At 46.4% G+C, this 19,468-nt stretch overlaps 1 protein-coding gene across 5 annotated transcripts in view; it reads right to left on the minus strand.

Annotated features, from left to right (window-relative positions):
* The window catches only part of MYO9A (myosin IXA), a 1,208,318-nt gene that overhangs the window by 495,214 nt on the left and 693,636 nt on the right, over window positions 1-19,468 (minus strand). For all 5 annotated transcript variants that reach the window (XM_086959231.1, XM_086959230.1, XM_086959229.1 and 2 more), the window contains one exon: window positions 8,801-8,876. In XM_086959231.1, coding sequence (XP_086815357.1) covers window positions 8,801-8,876 — 76 coding nt within the window. The remainder of the gene's footprint in view (window positions 1-8,800; window positions 8,877-19,468) is intronic.

A 19,468-nucleotide genomic window follows, 5' to 3' on the forward strand; every position in this document is an offset into this window, starting at 1 on the left:
CCATCCCACTCCATTCATCCATCCATCCATCCCCCATCCCCCCACTCCATCCATCCCCCATCCCCCCACTCCATCCATCCCCCATCCCCCCACTCCATCCATCCCCCATCCCCCAACTCCATCCATCCCCCATCCCCCAACTCCATCCATCCCCCATCCCCCCACTCCATCCATCCTCCATCCATCCCCCATCCCCCCACTCCATCCATCCTCCATCCATCCCCCCATACCCCCACTCCATCCATCCCCCATCCATCCATCCCCCCACTCCATCCATCCATCCATCCCCCACTCCATCCATCCATCCATCCCCCACTCCATCCATCCATCCATCCATCCCCCACTCCATCCATCCATCCCCCACTCCATCCATCCATCCATCCCCCACTCCATCCATCCATCCATCCCCCACTCCATCCATCCATCCATCCCCCACTCCATCCATCCATCCATCCCCCACTCCATCCATCCATCCATCCCCCACTCCATCCATCCATCCATCCCCCACTCCATCCATCCATCCATCCCCCACTCCATCCATCCATCCCCCACTCCATCCATCCCCCACTCCATCCATCCCCCACTCCATCCATCCCCCACTCCATCCATCCCCCACTCCATCCATCCATCCCCCATCCATCCATCCATCCATCCATCCCCCCCATCCATCCATCCCCCCATCCATCCCCCCATCCATCCATCCCCCCATCCACCCCCCCTCATCCATCCACCCCCCTCATCCATCCAACCCATCCATCCACCCCCCATCCATCCACCCCCCCATCCATCCACCCCCCCATCCATCCACCCCCCCATCCATCCACCCCCCCATCCATCCATCCCCCATCCCCCCCACTCCATCCATTCCCCCATCCCCCACTCCATCCATCCCCCACTCCATCCATCCATCCATCCCCCACTCCATCCATCCCCCACTCCATCCATCCCCCCACTCCATCCATCCATCCATCCATCCATCCCATCCATCCATCCCCCCTCCCCCCATCCATCCATCCCCCCCATCCATCCATCCCCCCCATCCATCCATCCCCCCCATCCATACATCCCCCCCATCCATCCACCCCCCATCCATCCATCCATCCCCCATCCATCCATCCCCCATCCATCCATCCCCCCATCCATCCATCCCCCCATCCATCCATCCCCCCATCCATCCATCCATCCCCCATCCATCCATCCTCCCCACTCCATCCCCCCCAATCCATCCCCCCACTCCACCCCCCACTCCACCCCCCACTCCACCCCCCACTCCATCCATCCATCCATCCCCCCCCACTCCATCCATTCCCCCCCACTCCATCCATCCATCCATTCCCCCCCACTCCATCCATCCATCCATCCATCCATTCCCCCCCACTCCATCCATCCATCCATTCCTCCCCACTCCATCCATCCATCCAACTCCATTCCATTCCATTCATCCATCCATCCCCCCACTCCATCCATCCATCGCCCCACTCCATCCATCCATCCATCCCACTCCATCTATCCATCCATCCATCCATCCCACTCCATTCATCCATCCCACTCCATCTATCCTCCATCCATTCCCCCCCACTCCATCCATCCATCCATCCCACTCCATTCATCCATCCCACTCCATCTATCCTCCATCCATTCCCCCCACTCCATCCATCCATCCATCCATCCATCCCCCCCACTCCATCCATCCATCCATCCATTCCCCCCACTCCATCCATCCATCCATCCATTCCCCCCACTCCATCCATCCATCCATCCATCCATTCCCCCCCACTCCATCCATCCATCCATCCATCCATCCACCCCCCCCACTCCATCCATCCATCCATCCATTCCCCCCCCACTCCATCCATCCATCCATCCATTCCCCCCCACTCCATCCATCCATCCATCCATCCATCCACCCCCCCCCCACTCCATCCATCCATTCATTCCCCCCCACTCCATCCATCCATCCATTCCCCCCCACTCCATCCATCCATCCATCCATCCATCCATTCCCCCCCACTCCATCCATCCATTCCACTCCATCCATCCATTCCCCCCCACTCCATCCATCCATTCCCCCCCACTCCATCCATCCATCCATTCCCCCCCACTCCATCCATCCATCCATCCATCCATTCCCCCCCACTCCATCCATCCATCCATTCCCCCCTCACTCCATCCATCCATCCATTCCCCCACTCCATCCCTCCCCCCGACCCACACTCCATCCCTCCCCCGACCCACACTCCATCCCTCCCCCGACCCACACTCCATCCCTCCCCCGACCCACACTCCATCCCTCCCCCAACCCACACTCCATCCCTCCCCCAACCCACACTCCATCCCTCCCCCAACCCACACTCCATCCCTCCCCCAACCCACACTCCATCCCTCCCCCAACCCACACTCCATCCCTCGCCCAACCCACACTCCATCCCTCGCCCAACCCACACTCCATCCCTCGCCCACACTCCATCCCTCGCCCACACTCTATCCCTCGCCCTCCCTCTATCTCTCACCCTCCCTCTATCTCTCGCCCTACCTCTATCTATCTTTCGCCCTCCCTCTATCTATCTTTTGCCCTCACTATCTATCGCATCACCACAGCATCACTCGGCACCACAACATCACTATGCGCTACCACAGCACCATTGAACGCCACAGCACCACTCAACGCCACAGCACCACTCAACGCCACAGCACCACTCAACGCCACAGCACCACTCAACGCCACAGCACCACTCAACGCCACAGCACCACTCAACACCACAGCACCACTCAACACCACAGCACCACTCAACACCACAGCACCACTCAACACCACACCACCACTCAACACCACAGCACCACCACTCAACACCACAGCACCACCACTCAACACCACAGCACCACCACTCAACACCACAGCACCACCACTCAACACCACAGCACCACCACTCCACACCACAGCAGCACCACTCCACACCACAGCACCACTCCACACCACAGCACCACTCCACACCACCACTCCACACCACAGAACCACTCCACACCACAGCACCACTCCACACCACAGCACCACTCCACACCACAGCACCACTCCACACCACAGCACCACTCCACACCACAGCACCACTCCACACCACAGCACCACTCCACACCACAGCACCACTCCACACCACAGCACCACTCCACACCACAGCACCACTCCACACCACAGCACCACTCCACACCACAGCACCACTCCACACCACAGCACCACTCCACACCACAGCACCACTCCACACCACAGCACCACTCCACACCACAGCACCACTCCACACCACAGCACCACTCCACACCACAGCACCACTCCACACCACAGCACCACTCCACACCACAGCACCACACCACAGCACCACTCCACAGCACAGCACCACTCCACAGCACAGCACCACTCCACAGCACCACTCCACACCACAGCACCACTCCACACCACAGCACCACTCCACACCACAGCACCACTCCACACCACAGCACCACTCCACACCACAGCACCACTCCACACCACAGCACCACTCCACACCACAGCACCACTCCACACCACAGCATCACACCACACCACAGCATCACACCACACCACAGCATCACACCACTCAACACCACAGCATCACACCACTCAACACCACAGCATCACACCACTCAACACCACAGCACCACTCAACACCACAGCACCACTCAACACCACAGCACCACTCAACACCACAGCACCACTCAACACCACAGCACCACTCAATACCACAGAACCACTCAATACCACAGAACCACTCAATACCACAGAACCACTCAATACCACAGAACCACTCAAAACCACAGCACCACTCAACACCAAAGCACCACTCAACACCAAAGCACCACTCAACACCAAAGCACCACTCAGCACCACAGCACCACTCAGCACCACAGCATCACTCAGCACCACTGAATGCCACAGCATCACTCAGCACCACTGAATGCCACAGCATCACTCAGCACCACTGAATGCCACAGCATCACACAGCGCCACTGAATGCCACAGCATCACTCAGCACCACTGAATGCCACAGCATCACTCAGCACCACTGAATGCCACAGCATCACTCAGCACCACTGAATGCCACAGCATCACTCAGCACCACTGAATGCCACAGCATCACTCAGCACCACTGAATGCCACAGCATCACTCAGCACCACTGAAGGCCACAGCATCACTCAGCACCACTGAAGGCCACAGCATCACTCAGTACCACTGAAGGCCACAGCATCACTCAGCACCACTGAACGCCACAGCATCCCTCTGTGCAACCATTCAACAACAACTGGTTCTAATATGTTCTCTCAATGTTTCAAGCTTTATTACAAATGTCACAAAAAGATGTTAATATTTCACTGCTGTTCTTAGATTTTCATCACAATAAAATACAATGAACATAATCTTCGCAAAAGTTATTTACAAAAGTTTAAGCTATTGCCATTATAAATTACAATAACTGTTATTTAAGTATTAATTACTAAACAAAATAAAAGCCAGTGTTATTTGTAATATTAATACATCTAAGTCATGTAAATACAACCCATATTGCATTACAAATGATATAGGTGTTACGTTTGCGAAAGTTAAAACTATTGGCATTGTAAATGACCAAGTTATTAATTTCGATATTTTCTAAACCACTCATAAATAAAATACTTGTCATTTACAATACCAATAGCTCAAACTTTCCTAATGCAAGACCTATTGCATTGCAAATGCTTGTTCATTTTTTCAAGTGGTAGATCTACATTGGGTCCTAATAAGTGTTGCTCATCAAAGGGTTGATTAAGCATAGCACTTTGGACTTCAGGTTTGAACCCTGATATGCGTAGCCAGGCATGTCTACGTAATAAAACACTGGTGTTAACTGCCCTGGAGCCGGTGTCCGCTGTATCAAGTGCACACCGAATAGAGGTGTTTGTAATATTTTTCCCTTCTTGAATAAGTTCATTTGCTCTATCTTTGTATTTATCAGGGAGGTGTCGCATTAATGATTCTAATTCGTCATAATGTGCCCTGTAATATCTGGCCAATAATGCTTGTGTATTGGCAATACGCCACATGCTTGCTGCTTGAGACGCAGTTCTTTTCCCTGATGCGTCAAGTAGCTTAGACTCTTTATCTGGTGGGGCAGCTTCACCTGATGTTTGTGAGTTTGCTCTTTTGCGTGCGTTGGAAACTACAAGTGAGTCTAGTGGTACTGGACCTTTAATATATGCTGGGTCTGAAGGGGCAGCTTTATACTTTTTCTCTATTCGAGGGTTAATGACCAGAGTTCTGACTGGGTCCTTGAAGACTTCAGGAGCATGCTTAATCACTCCTTTAAGCATTGGCAAAATGGATGAGGACCTTTGTGCATTATCAAAGGTATCCATTAGAAAGTCTTCATCTACAGGGTCTGTATGCATATCTACTCCATGATATTGCGCCGCTCTGTATATCAACGGATTACAACCCATAGTGTCTTCTGGTGGGGAAGGCCTTGAGGGGTATATGTCATCTTGAGGGACATTTGGGACGTCTGGGGTGTTATAATCATTCCACGGGTCAGGTGAGCCTGGAGGAATAGATGGATCTTCGCCCTTTCTCGCCCCTACCACAGCTCTTCCACGGCAGCACTGCAAGAACTCCATTGGCTGCCAGTTCATCTACGAGTGCGCTACAAAGCAGCGTGTATTGTGTTTAGGGCTGTTCATGATCTGGGCCCCATTCCTTTGCGGCGAATGTTTGCCTGGTATTGTCCAGCTAGAGCTTTACGCTCCTCGTCATCCAGGCTACTAGTAGTCCCGCGATTCCAGAGAGTGAGGATGGGGGGCCGCTCCTTTAGAGTAGCGGCATCCAAACTCTGGAACTCTCTGCCTATATCTTTGAGAAGCCTTGGAGATTTCTTACCTTTCAGAAAGGCTCTAAAAACTTATCTTTTTCCCAGGATAGGCTGAGCTATTGCTTTCTCACTGAGTACGGGTCAAAGCGCCAGGATGCCCTTTGTGGTGACAGGTTGCGCTATACAAGTATGCCACAATACAATACAATACAATCTTCTATGTTAGCCCCTATAAATCATCAGAGCTATCATCCCTAATGTCATTGTCTGGTATGATAGAGGATGCAGGGGAATGTTGTGGTAGGGGAGCAGGTGGTGATGGTATATGTGAAGGAGGAGGGGAAGGAAGTCTTAAAGGCGAGGTAGCCATGTCCTTTTTCTTTGAATGAGGAGCTGGTGCTGGTGTATCCAGTGGGTCTTTAGCTAGAGTCTTTTGTGCAGGGTCTGGATGAAATAAGTCCTCTGCAGGAGGGCGATCTTTTGGTGCGGAGGGAGGCTTCGGCACCGAAGTGGTCTCTTTTGGTTTTTTGGCAATGTCTTTAACCGGAGAAGCAGGAGTCTTTTTCGGCTCCGAAGATTTTTTCGGCTCCGATGATTTTTTCGGCTTCGGTATATTTTTTGGATCCAATGGTTTTTTCTTTAGTTCCGGTGGTCTTTTTGAATCTGAAGAGGGTTTGCTTGTTCCGACCAGGGTTTCGGTGCTGAAGAGTAGCGGTAGGCTTCGGCACCGGTGGTTTGGATGTCGACGGGGCCGGTGAGGTTGTCTTTTTCGGTGCCGGTAGGTGTGTGCCAGCACCGTGGGAAGGCTGACTCGAGCCCGAGTCGCCTGAAGACTTAGTAGCTTCTTAGCCGGGCCCGAAGATGGGCAGTAGAAGCAGTGTGTCAGTGTGCACCCGAGGGCGAGGGTGTAACCGGGGCTTTCTTTGGATGTGTCGAGGAGGGATCGGGGTTGACGGTCTTACTTACGACCCGCTGTGCTGGAGTGATATCCTCGACGTATGAATCTATTGCCTTGGAGTTGCTGTCGACGTCGTGTTGTTCTGGGACGTCGACGCATTCTTCAAAGATGTCCTCCGGAATTGGAGCTGAAGATCGAGCCATTGTTCTCCTAGCTCTTCGGTCCCAGATAGTCTTTTTGGAGCGGAAAGAGGCACAAGCAGAACAGTCTCTGGCCTCATGCTCCGGGGAGAGGCGAAGGTTACACACTTCATGAAGGTTGGTGTGGGGAAACTTCGACCCACATTGAGGACTTTTTTTAAATGGCGTCTTTTCCATGAGCTGGAGTCGAGGCCTAGTTAGGCCCGAAGGCCGTCGACTATGACCGGAATCGAAATCTTTCGTGTTGAAGAGTGTCGACTGGGAAAGCGTTCAAAACTGATTTTTTGTAAGTTGGTGAGGATTGCGCGCCGAAGGAAATTGGTTCCAACACGGAGCGCTGGAAACACCTCCGAGCCCGGTGGCGGAAAAAAACAATCTGGGGATGGAGCCGATGCCCATGCGCAGTATCATCCAAAGGAGGAGTCACCTATCCCGTGACTTCAAAAGACTTTTCTACAACAAAACAAACTGCAAACATCCGGGCCCAACACTAGGTGGCCATCTATGCACAGTGTGTAATCTGCAGCTCATATGCCTCAAACATACATTTACATCAGTTAACTATCCTTTAGTGGACAAATGTAAATGCTGCCACTTTCAGCTAAAAAAAAAAATACAACCGACAAGATTAACGGATAAGAATATTATACTGAAAAAAGTTTTACTGAAAGAAAGTTATAGTGAAAATTATGCAATCATAGGCAAGTTTTGTTGCACAGTCAGCAGGGCTTTAACTGACTAGTTCGACAATTTAACAGCTTGACACAAAAGAAATGCCAATGTTTATTTTATATTAACCATTTTTTTAAAGGTTTTCTACGAAAACACATTTATACACATTCATAGGAAGGTATTCAAAATATTTACCAACTATTAACAATTTTGTCATGCATGAAAGCACAGGAAGGCCATTACACTGTCCTTTCTACCTCTGTGAATAAAACAGATTGAGTAGAGCAGATATACTGTCGCTCTCTGCATATACAAGCCTACGTGTATTCACTGATACTTCCAGATGGTTCTCATTAATTCAGTGTTTGGTCACATACCACGCTGCAGAGTATGTTTTATGAAGTAGTCCAGGATAAGGAAAGTATGGTAATTTGGAATTAGCCTCTAATAACAAGCTACAGTTATGAGCCTCAAACAACTGTACCACACATTTAAAGGCACTACTTTATATTCGACAAGCACCAGGTAGCCAGGTTTAGAAGGCTTTAGCTCATGTCCATTAGTCTCATCACACCAATATCAGAAAAAGGAATTTAAGGGTGTCGTCAGAACATGTGAGATTAACTGTAAAGGGACAGGCCCGCAGTAATTCATATGATGTACATATGCTTGTAGTCCGTATGTCTTATATATTTCACTCACAACACCACCTTTTCACTTCATGTCACTTGACTCACGAAAGTCCCATTTTTTATGTTATATGTTGTTGAATCTGTATGTGTGACAGCGATATACTAAAGGAGTAAGTATTACATTTGAAGAAATTAATACGTATCTCCGGTGTGTTTTGTTTGGGGTCTAAAAAATGCTCAGACTCCGTTTCCAGAATTAACTTCTTTTAGGTTGTATCATTTATTGAATACTAAACAATTGACTTAACCTACAGGACCTATTGTAGACTATTACCAATACCCAGGTTCTGAGGGGCACATGGTTACCCCATTATCTTTAATGGGTCAGTCACAGTACTACACACTTTACACCATGTACTCACATAAGGGAATGCAGACTGCCCATGGTCGCACTATCACAAAGAAACATGCACTACAAACACAACGGAAGAATTATAACAGACTGTAGGTACTGACTGGCAGCCAGAATTCTGAGAATTCATTCCACATACCATTGAGCCTTCTCATTGAGGGTGTTCACTCCCTGCAGGCTGGACAGAGGGGTTCTTGGATTTTTTCTGGGGATACCTAATAAATCATAGGAGCAAATAAATGCAGGTTACAGAACATGAACAGTGAAGACGCAACAGATACTAACGGTGAACAGAACATGATGTGACAGTGCATGCTCAGAATATAAAACATGAAAGAGCCATGGCTGAAATGTGGGAAATACTTGGTTGAGATACAGCAGGACATGTGCATCCAGCCCTTTAGCAGGGAGATGAACATATGAGTGGAGACAGGCATAAGACTGAAACAGACATCAAACCACAGTTCCAAATAATGACACAGTACTCTTTCAGGGAGTTCATGATGTACTCAGGCACTAAACTGTCTGACTAAAAAGGACACTAGCTGCTTTGGATTGCATGTATCGTATTCTTATGTTTAAAAAAAAAAACAATTTGAATTTCTCTTCCTGCATAAGGTGAAGAGCTCTGACCTGAAAGCGCTTGTGTCATTTGCGATAATAAAACTCTTCGTTTAAAAGTAACTGGACGACTAAAAAGAGGCTTGAATTTTTTCTGGATACTTAACGTTCATCTGCGAAAAACAATTTCGCCATATGCTACAACATGTGGGGCCCATCACATATCTCCACGGAATCCTTATCACATGATCGTCAACACTTAAACCATCTTTTCATGAGACAATCAATTTTGCTCCTGATTAGACTACACTTCCATTAGACACAAATAATAGTACATCATCCTTCACTGAATCACAACAAAAGAGTGATCATACCTCTTTTATCTTTTATCATACCTCCATCGGACAAACCCATCTCCTCATATCTGTCGATGAGAATATCTCTACACAGCAAGGTCCATAAATATCATTCCCTCTTGGATCACATTGAACAGAACCATTCAAAGGGAGACACCTGAGTAATAGACTCTCACCCAAACATACTGCATGCCTCCTTACATCAGTTTCAACAAATCTTCTGTCAAAACCACAAATGAGTGGCATGCTTTATAAGACACAAGTGAAACCTATTTTCCATATGAAATGCACAAAACCTAACCAACATTAATCCACTGAGATAGATCAAAACGTAAGTCAATTGTGAGATAAGTCTTCATTGCTTATTAAATCAAAATACTCACAAAGAAATACCAAGCAAATTACCCATTCATGGCAATTTTATCTCCCCAGTGTACACTCAATGCATGTACATATTGTTGCTTACTAGGGTATACCTTCAACAAATTAATATTTGGCATGTTTCATCTAACACAGATTTTCCGAAACAAGTAGATCAAATTTAGTAATGCACACAAATCGGCTAAGAATATCATCAAATTAAGTGTTTATGCCCATACACAACACAAAATGGCAACTAAACACAACAAAGAAGTCAGAAATAAGGAAGCAAGCATAAAATAATTTCGAATGACAAATTATTTCTTTGGTTTCCCTCAAACACATTAAAGGTCTTTGAGCATATCCAACGTATCAAACATCCATTTGAGGCCTGCACATGCTATATATCCACAGACCGTAGTAAACACATCTTAAATCAATAAGGCAAAGCCTAAACCATATCCTTGTCAAATATCTACTGACCATCTACTTTAGGGATTACCAAATAAATCCTCTTCCCAAAAAATACATACTTTCAATGGACATATCCAAAACACACCCATTAAAAAAAATATCTCCCTGGGACATACATCCAATTCATCATTAATTGACAGAACACATCAAACAATTGACTGTGCAATGAAATCAACAAACCTTCCCCTCTCAAATCACTCTCTTGACAGATCAAATGTCCAAGGAGGACACAACAAACCATAAAACATGAACCAGCAAATACCTGTTCTTTTTGAGGCAAAATAGAAATACCACACTTTCATGGGAACCAGATCAACTCTTACATAAGCCACACTGAACTTATGACGTACACACACTGGATGTTCTCCTTTCTGATACACCAAATGCATTACCATCCAAAAGTATTGGTAATCCATCGTGCAACTATCCATTGCCCACATCTCCCCTTCTTGCTTTCACCATGTTATTGACGTTTTTTGCGAAATCACGAACCTAACCTATTGAAGTGATGCAGGTTACCTATTAAAGTGATGCAAATTACATCTCATCCGCTCAGGCAGCACAAACTCAGCATTCTAGCCACTGCTGGAACAAAATTTTTCTCTTACAATGAATCTCTCGCTATGCAAGAAACCGATTTAGAAACCACTTATATCAAAGTGAAAATCAGCCTTCTCCTACCACTATCATAACCTTTATGGAAGGCACAAATGCAAAATGAACATAGAGGAGGGCGTTTTGTACAGGTCAAGATACAAACTGTGACCTCCAAGGCTGAGGCACTATTCCACAAAAACAACGCAAAGTACAAAAATAGCTATAACCGAGTGATATTTTAATAACTGCCTCTACTTATATGCATCTTGAAAGGTATATACTATAGAGGATTTACTGTTTTACTCCGTGGCTCACTGTCTTCACTGATATACTCCACACAAGGCAAACACAGTGAGACTAAATGGCAGCAAAAGGCTACTCTGGTATACGTTACAATTTAACAGCAGAATACATATGCTTGATATCCTATCTTCCTTTTAGGAGGTATAAGGGCATCAGAAGAGACTATATTTTACTTTCTTCTGCCCCCCAAGCAAACCAGGGACACACCTGAAAATAAAAAAGAGACAGGTATGTGTATTGGAAGACAGTTAACCTTTGGCGTATTTGAATTGTGCAGTGCAATGTTTAACAATTCAATTCACAATTTGGTTTTGTAAACTGCAAAAAGAATCCCTACCTTAAAATGCTTAATACCCAATTTCAGTATGCAGAGTTATGATGAAAAGGAAAAACATCTTATTTATATGACAAAGGCTACCAAGCTGCACTCAATGACAGGTTGTATTGCCGATGATTAATGATGATGCATGAGCACTGTTGGTAGGACCTGGTTATTGTGATTATAGTGTCTCCATGCACATGACGGCAGTGCTAGATGATGTTATGGACCATGCTGTTGGCGCCTAGCCACGGGAATTAGTATAGCAGACAGAAGAGCCTGCTTCTCATGCACAACTAGTGGATTAAGAAACACACAAAGGACCGGAAATGGAGCCCAAGAGCATTCTCTTCCTTGCTTCTTTCTCCTAATGCAGTTGCACGTAAAGTAAATATCCCTTCCATTATGGGCTTTGGATAATTGTTGCTGCGTATTACAGCTACCCTAGACATATGACAGAGTGTACCTCCCAAGTAATTAACTTTTCATTACCTAATTTCCCACTTGCTCCCATCTCTTTCTCACTTTGGATTCAGTATACTGACCGAATCACCTTTATTGGGAGATTGGGTGGAATAAAGTAATGTGATATCACACTCCGCTTACCTCTCCAGCAGCCAATATACAAGCCCTGAACCTGGTGGATAATCAATGGTTAGAAAATGCTATCATGTTGGAGCTCATAAGGAATATATTTTATATGTTTGGGTTATGTAGGTCATACTTGTTACATCAGTCCTACCCCAGAAATGCAAGAACAAACCCATCTCAGAGATAATATGCTTATTTTATGGTTGTATGTGATTTCATAGAAAAACGATTTTATGGAATTCCATTACTGAGAAACCATTTCACCTAAATTGTTTACTGGAAATTTTCAGAATGAATGGCGTTTATCTTTTCGTAGAAACCAATTCACAGAATGTCTATTGGGTCGAAATTGACTTTTGAATGCTTTTTATTTTAAAGCGCAAATGCACTTGTTGCAGGTCTTCCTTTTGAAAACAGTTTTTTCGGCGATATTTATTTCAGTGCTTTATTTCAGGGGAAATTATTTCATATTTATATCTTTTACATTGCCAAAGTATTACTTCGGATGCTTTTAATTTGCTGACCCATTACTAACAGTAAACAGCATCCATCACTGATCACTCACAACTACTTAATGCCATCAATCGCCGCCCCCTAAAATCTCTTACTACAATTGTCCTTGAAGTCTAAAATACCTTTTTACCCCAGAAATGCCACCATCCTTGAATCATAAAATCACTCACTAGACCTACCTCCACCAACTTCTGAACCCTATATACCCCTTTTCTACACCTAAACCCCACCTATGTCATACCTTTTAAAACACCTCAACAAACCAAACTCCACCCATCCTTGAACGCTTAAAATCCCTCACCATCCTTAAACATCCGTCATTCATGACCTTTAAGAACTCCTCATGACCCTAAACTACTCATCCCTGAACTCTAAAAACCCCTTTCTAGATCTAAACTCGCCCCATCCCTGAATCTTTGAGACCCCTCATCACCCTAAACTCCACTCCATCCACCTCAGCTGCTACCCATAATTGAATCTTAAAAGCCCTCACCAGCCCTAAAGTCTGCCCATCCATGAACCCTAAAACCCCTCAAATCCCTTACATTCCATCCATCCCTAAAACCTAAAAACACCTCCCACACCTAAATACCACTCAACTGTGAACCCTGAAACCCCCTCAAAAACCGATACACTCCATTTATCTCTGAGCCATAAAAACCCCTTTCTAGCCCTGTACATGAATTATTCCTGACACAAAAAATGCCTCATCATCCCAAAATTACCAGCCCTTGAACCCAAAATCCCACAGTAGTCCTAAACTTCACCCAAGTTTAATGTAATTTGTGATTTTCCCTTACAATTATCTTTTCTTTAAATGTTTCATGTAATTTTCGTTTTTTTTGTATTTCCTTAAAATTGCCTTTCCTTAAAACTGATTTTCTATGTTTTAGTTTCCTCCAATGTGGTTTCTCAGTTTCCGTGTTCCATTCATTCACACAGATCATTATTTTATAAATGATAGATAACCTATTCCACTCAAGTGATATACATTATCCTCCGGACGTGGCATTATTGAAAGCATGTGATGTTAATCTCATTAAGGACACAATATTAATCTTACCTCAACATATGACATAAAACTTGTTTCAGCGATCAGATATTGAATATATCACGGATTGTGTCTTGTACTACTTATATCATTCATAGGCTGCACCTGTGTTACCAGTTTTATCTTCAATATGTAAAGTCACTGTGCTTCAATGGTAGAGCTCCATCACTTCAACATATTCATAACAATGAGGGTATTTTTGGTGGCCCAGAAGACTTTTTAAAATTATAATAACATTTCTTTTTTCATTAAAAGAATTACACATTTGAGGCTACCATTAAAGTTGTGGCATTGGTCCATTAAGACTACCAGTCCCCCAGCATACAACGGATTGTACACCTAGAATTCCACAAAGGGTACCAGCTATTTTACAACATAGGGCAGTTAGCAGGTTGAATATGAATAAATTAAGGATACCCATAACAGAGAAGCGCATTTATATACTATACCACTGAACAGATTTGAACCAAATCATGCTTTATGGCTATAGGTCTAGATTTTGCAAAATATGGTGTAATTCTGTTCAGCTGTTTTTTCTGTATCATTGTCTAAAATTCCCTATGGATATTGCATTGGAGAACAAGCATTAGAAATGCAATAGGTCTCGGATTTATTTGAGTTAGAGGAAATGGCATTGTAAATGGCAATGTCTTTTCTCAAAGTGTTATGGAGCATATGTATGTAGTGTGTAATGGAATTATGTGGCTTGGATTGGAATTGTAGCAATGGTAGTATGCTGAGCTTTAGATGTTTATGTTTAAAAGTAAAGTTTGCAATATTGCTATTGGTATAATAGTTAATTGCGGATTCGTTAACAATTGATGTGTGTAGTGATGGCTGTAGGTGTGCCCTGACGGGTGGTGGTGTGTGCCTAGTGAAAGCGTGCACTGACGGGTGGTGGTGTGTGTATGCCTGCTGAAAGCGTGCAGTGACGGCTGGTGGTGTGTGTGTGAGCGTGGTGAAAATTTGCAAGTTGGAGGGTGGACAGTAATATACCTCTACTTGTACTTTGTTCGCTGTTGTAACCTGCACACAAGCCAATTTTTCCTCCTGTATTGCACAGTTTGCTACCTCTTGTATTTTTGTTTGCTCACAATTGTCACTTTTGCGCCTTGTAACCTAACGTTTGCTGTTCTACTTTCTTCACTTGTAATTTTCTCCTCACGTATCATTACTGTTCCTATTGTTGGAGGGTGTAGTTGGAGGGTAGACTTGGAGTTTGAGGGTAGAGTTCTGCACTTGCGCGCTCACACTCTGCGCGCTCACGCTCTGCACTCACACTCTACGCTCTGCACTCACACTCTACGCTCTGCACTCACACTCTACGCTCTGCACTCACACTCTACGCTCTGCACTCACACTCTACGCTCTGCACTCACACTCTACGCTCTGCACTCACACTCTACGCTCTGCACTCACACTCTACGCTCTGCACTCACACTCTACGCTCTGCACTCTGCACTCACAAACTTCGTGATGTGTATTCGTGCGTGTGTTTGGTGCATGTGTTTGGTGTGAAACCATGTATTCTCTGCGCACACGCCTCTGGGTCGTCAAAAGTTCTCACACCATCCATATAGGCAGGTATGGGTCATCGGCATATCGTTACAGGATCAATATTTCTATTATCCATCCATACACATCTGCTGATTATCTATCCACAATTACAGGTCATCCCTACAGATTCATACTGTTTACACTCGAACATGCCACCAGTGTACTTTGCATGGCCCGCAAACACGCCTAGAGGTAATCTCACCCTTAATCAGTTTCCATACCTACGGGCCACAATTAAACGGCCATAGCGCCTGTAAACACGGGTTAGGCGATGCACTGTAATTGTAAATACACCGCGTGCAGGTTGTGTGTCACCGGCCAGCGATAATCACTTCTACTTTCAAAAGCACGCGTGTCCTCTGTACACATCACGCAGGCCACAAACACCCACTCAGATTACCAATGAACAGCGTTCTCGTCGGTAAACACACACCTGGGGCAAGCGCCTACAATCACCTCTTCTGCAAGGCGTCTTCCATTTCAGCGCCTTGAAGTGGCCATGGACGCTCAGGCGCTATAGAAATAACCCCCCCAATAGATGTATTTCAGCGTACGCCTGGATAGCTGATACAGAACAAGAGTCACATAAAGCCCGCTATGGGGAGGGAGTAAAATTGCAGATAAGGACGTTGTGTAAAGCACATCTCTCTTGCAAGCAGATACGTAATTTGAAGTCGTACAGGTGGAGGACACTCAGCGCCTAAAGGACCACATTATGCACCGGCACTAGTGCAACTGCAAGCAGTTCACGAACTTCGGTTCCTGCACACTCATGCAACACATGCACGCCCCCTTTAAGCGCCTGTATAGCGCTGAGCTCACGACCCCCTACATCTGTGTAAGAAGTGTTGAGCAGACACATCTGCATGACATGGTGACCCCCCGCGCCCCAGTAACCACCATTCACCTTTGTCTGTGCCACTTAGAACCCCGGCCAGTTGTGCCTGCAGCCTCAGGGCGCTGAGAGGGCACTGGAGGCACGGCCACGAGGCAGCGCACAGGCAGGCAGCGATGGGGCACAAAGCAGGCAAAGCATTGCACAGGGAGTGCGCCGGACACACTGCGTATCGGGGCTCCTGAGAGAAGAATGCGGGCGGGGGCGCTTCTTATTATCGAGTGCAATCGGGGGCAGAAGGTAAGCTTCGTAGAGCAGACAGCAAAGAATGGTGCATGAGCGCCCAGCAACATCCAGTCCAGACACCAAATGCACACGCTCCAGAAAGCCAAAATAGAGTTCAGAAGCTTCGTAGAGCAGACAGCAAAGAATGGTGCATGCGTGCCCAGCATCTGTTTTCAATTACTGCGGGCAGGGACAGCTGGTAATTGAAGAAATATGCCCTTCTGCTGCACGTGTCCGCACGGAATATGCACTAGGCGGAGCAACTCTAACGCCTGTGGCCTATTGCGTGCTCTCTTGTAAAAACACACGCATGCGAAGCCAAATGCCATGCAGCTGGCAAAAAAAAAAAGGACGAAAAATCACGAGCAGCCAGGAATTTGTTAGGTAGCTTTTCGGAGACCCTCACACAAGGACTCTTGGGCTCCGCCTACACTGCTACGCAGTGTGACGTAGGCCCGAGACCTTCCCTTTCTCTCAGCTTCGGCTTCACAGATCACTCCGAAACTTTCCAGTAAGGATAAGAGGAGGATGAATCTGTTTGCATTGAAAGTGTCATGAAGATTTGCCAAATGGCATCAAAGTTACAAGCAAAACTATAACACACTTCCTAGTTATTTTGAGGAGGGGCGCATGGTGCACTACTCAGCGCCCTCAACCCTGGCCAACACTCACTGCACGGCTGCTGCACCACACCTCACACCACAGAAGATACATTCACCTGCACCTCCTAAGAAATTCTCATGCTCTCTCCAACACACACCACACCCACACCAACCACACTTACAACACCCAAGCACCTTCGCATACACCAACCACCCATCCACCTTCAAAACCCTCACTTGTATTCTTCCTAAAACTTGTTTATTAACCAAGCAAGTTACAGAGATCTGGGACCTACTGCACGACTATTAACCGGACAGTCTTTTCTCACTGAAATTTGTCTGAAACCCACCCTTGCATCAAATATCGCCATAGCCAGGCCCAACGGCTACAAAATTGCTAGACAGACTGTCAAACAAGCCTGGAGAGGCAAAGTCGCCATCATATTCCGAGACACCATCATCCACTCCACCACCATGGACTCCACCGCCAGCTACATGGAACACCTCACTTTCAAGATCTATGCCACAGCCAACTTCACCCTATGAGGAATCCACGTCTACACACCTCTGAAACCCCATGTCAACTTCACATGCAACATAACAGACTTCATCAAACCCCTCATCATTGACACCAGCACATTCATCCTCCTCGAATAGATGCACTTTTACCGAGAAGACCACTTTGACCAAACACTTCTTAGCCCTCCTAAAGAAACTAGGCAAACTAGAGCTCACCCAGAACATCACCGGACTGACCCACACTGCAGTATATCTCATGGACCAGATTTTCGTCTCCCTTAGCAACATCAGTTCCAACAGCCAGCGCCAATGACTTGCACAGAACATGTCCTCAACAGCTTCAGCATTCCTATCCCACATCATCTAAAACCTTACACCATCGGAACAGGGGGACAGAGTTTGAAGAAAGTCACAGAAACTGACCGGAGAACTGCCCTCAACAACTCCCAGCCTGACCACTCCAGCAGCCTATCTAGTGCCATTGTAAAATTTCAACAAAGGGAGCCAAATAGATCCCTCAGATCCAAAGGAGTGGGCTTGCTCAGAACATCGCGCCCCAAAAAAGCCAGAATGGGAGGCAAGTCCTTCCGCTCACTGGCAGCCAAGAACTGGAATCTCCTCCCCATGAACATTAGGCTAGAAATGAATGAGGCCTCTTTTAGAAAGATGCTGAAAACCCATTTATTCACTTCATAGTGGTCCTGTTCTTTCCTCCTAACATTCTCTCTCCACAGCACGGGGACACGCCGGGAGGCGTCACCAGGCGCTTTACAAACCCCTTTAATAAAATAATAATAATACCCCCTCAAACATAAAGGTACCATGTCAAGACACTGACCTAACATCAGCAACTACATAGATTATCTCAGGCTGCAAAGTGACACTGCAAGAAACTGGAGGATACGACGCCATCCAACCAAGACACTGCGTACAAAGCTTCATATCCCAAATAAGACGCTACCACCAGCTGATCCATATGGTTAATGCACATATATCCCAAATTGTATTGACGCCTGCATGAACAGCAGCAAGGAGATTTTCACTATTGTAAAGGAGTTCACTGCCCCACCAAACCGCTTCTAGCTGCATCCCTTCTCTGAATCCTTCAGCAACAAAATACCCACTGTCTAAAGAAACTTCGAACCACAACCAGACCCCATAGCCGTGCCCACCCAACTCCCCACTGAGAGCAGGGAGTGAACACTTACTGCTACCATGAAGATAATCCACTCAGGACAACCCGCTGACTCCTTTCCCACCATGCCTTCACCAAAGGACTACTTTCTATCAGTGAAGCACCAATACACATTGTGAACGGCTCCTTCAACTCAGCCACTTTCATGGAAATCTGGAAACACGCAATTGTCACACACCTGCTCAAGAAGCCATCCGCAGACTCAGCTACGCCCACCAACTACATGCCCATCTCCCTCCCACCATACCTAGCCATAGTATTGGAGAAGATGATAACCGAGCACCTCAACAAACACCAGCTCCTTGACACAATTTAATCCAGTTTAATAACCAACTACAGCAAGGAAACGACAGTCATTGTCACCACGTACAACAGCCACATAATCCTAAACAGAGGGAAATCTGCAGTCCTCATCCATCGAAACCTCTCACAAGCTATCAACACGTTCTATCAGCACATATTCATGAGACACCTGCATGAGATCAAGAATCCAGGATCCACTCTCCGCTATATCGGTTCCTTTGTAACTGAGAGAGCACAAGCTGTCAGACTCACACCGTACTTCTCAGTAGCCTGCAAACTGATCGATGGAGTATCTCTAGGCTCTACCCTTAGCCCCACTCGAATCAACACATTCATGATCCCGCTGGCTAACGCCATCTACACACACCATTAACATCCTGTCCGAC

The sequence above is a fragment of the Lissotriton vulgaris genome, chromosome 2_2, assembly GCF_964263255.1.
Source record: "Lissotriton vulgaris chromosome 2_2, aLisVul1.2, whole genome shotgun sequence".
NCBI lineage: Eukaryota > Metazoa > Chordata > Amphibia > Caudata > Salamandridae > Lissotriton > Lissotriton vulgaris.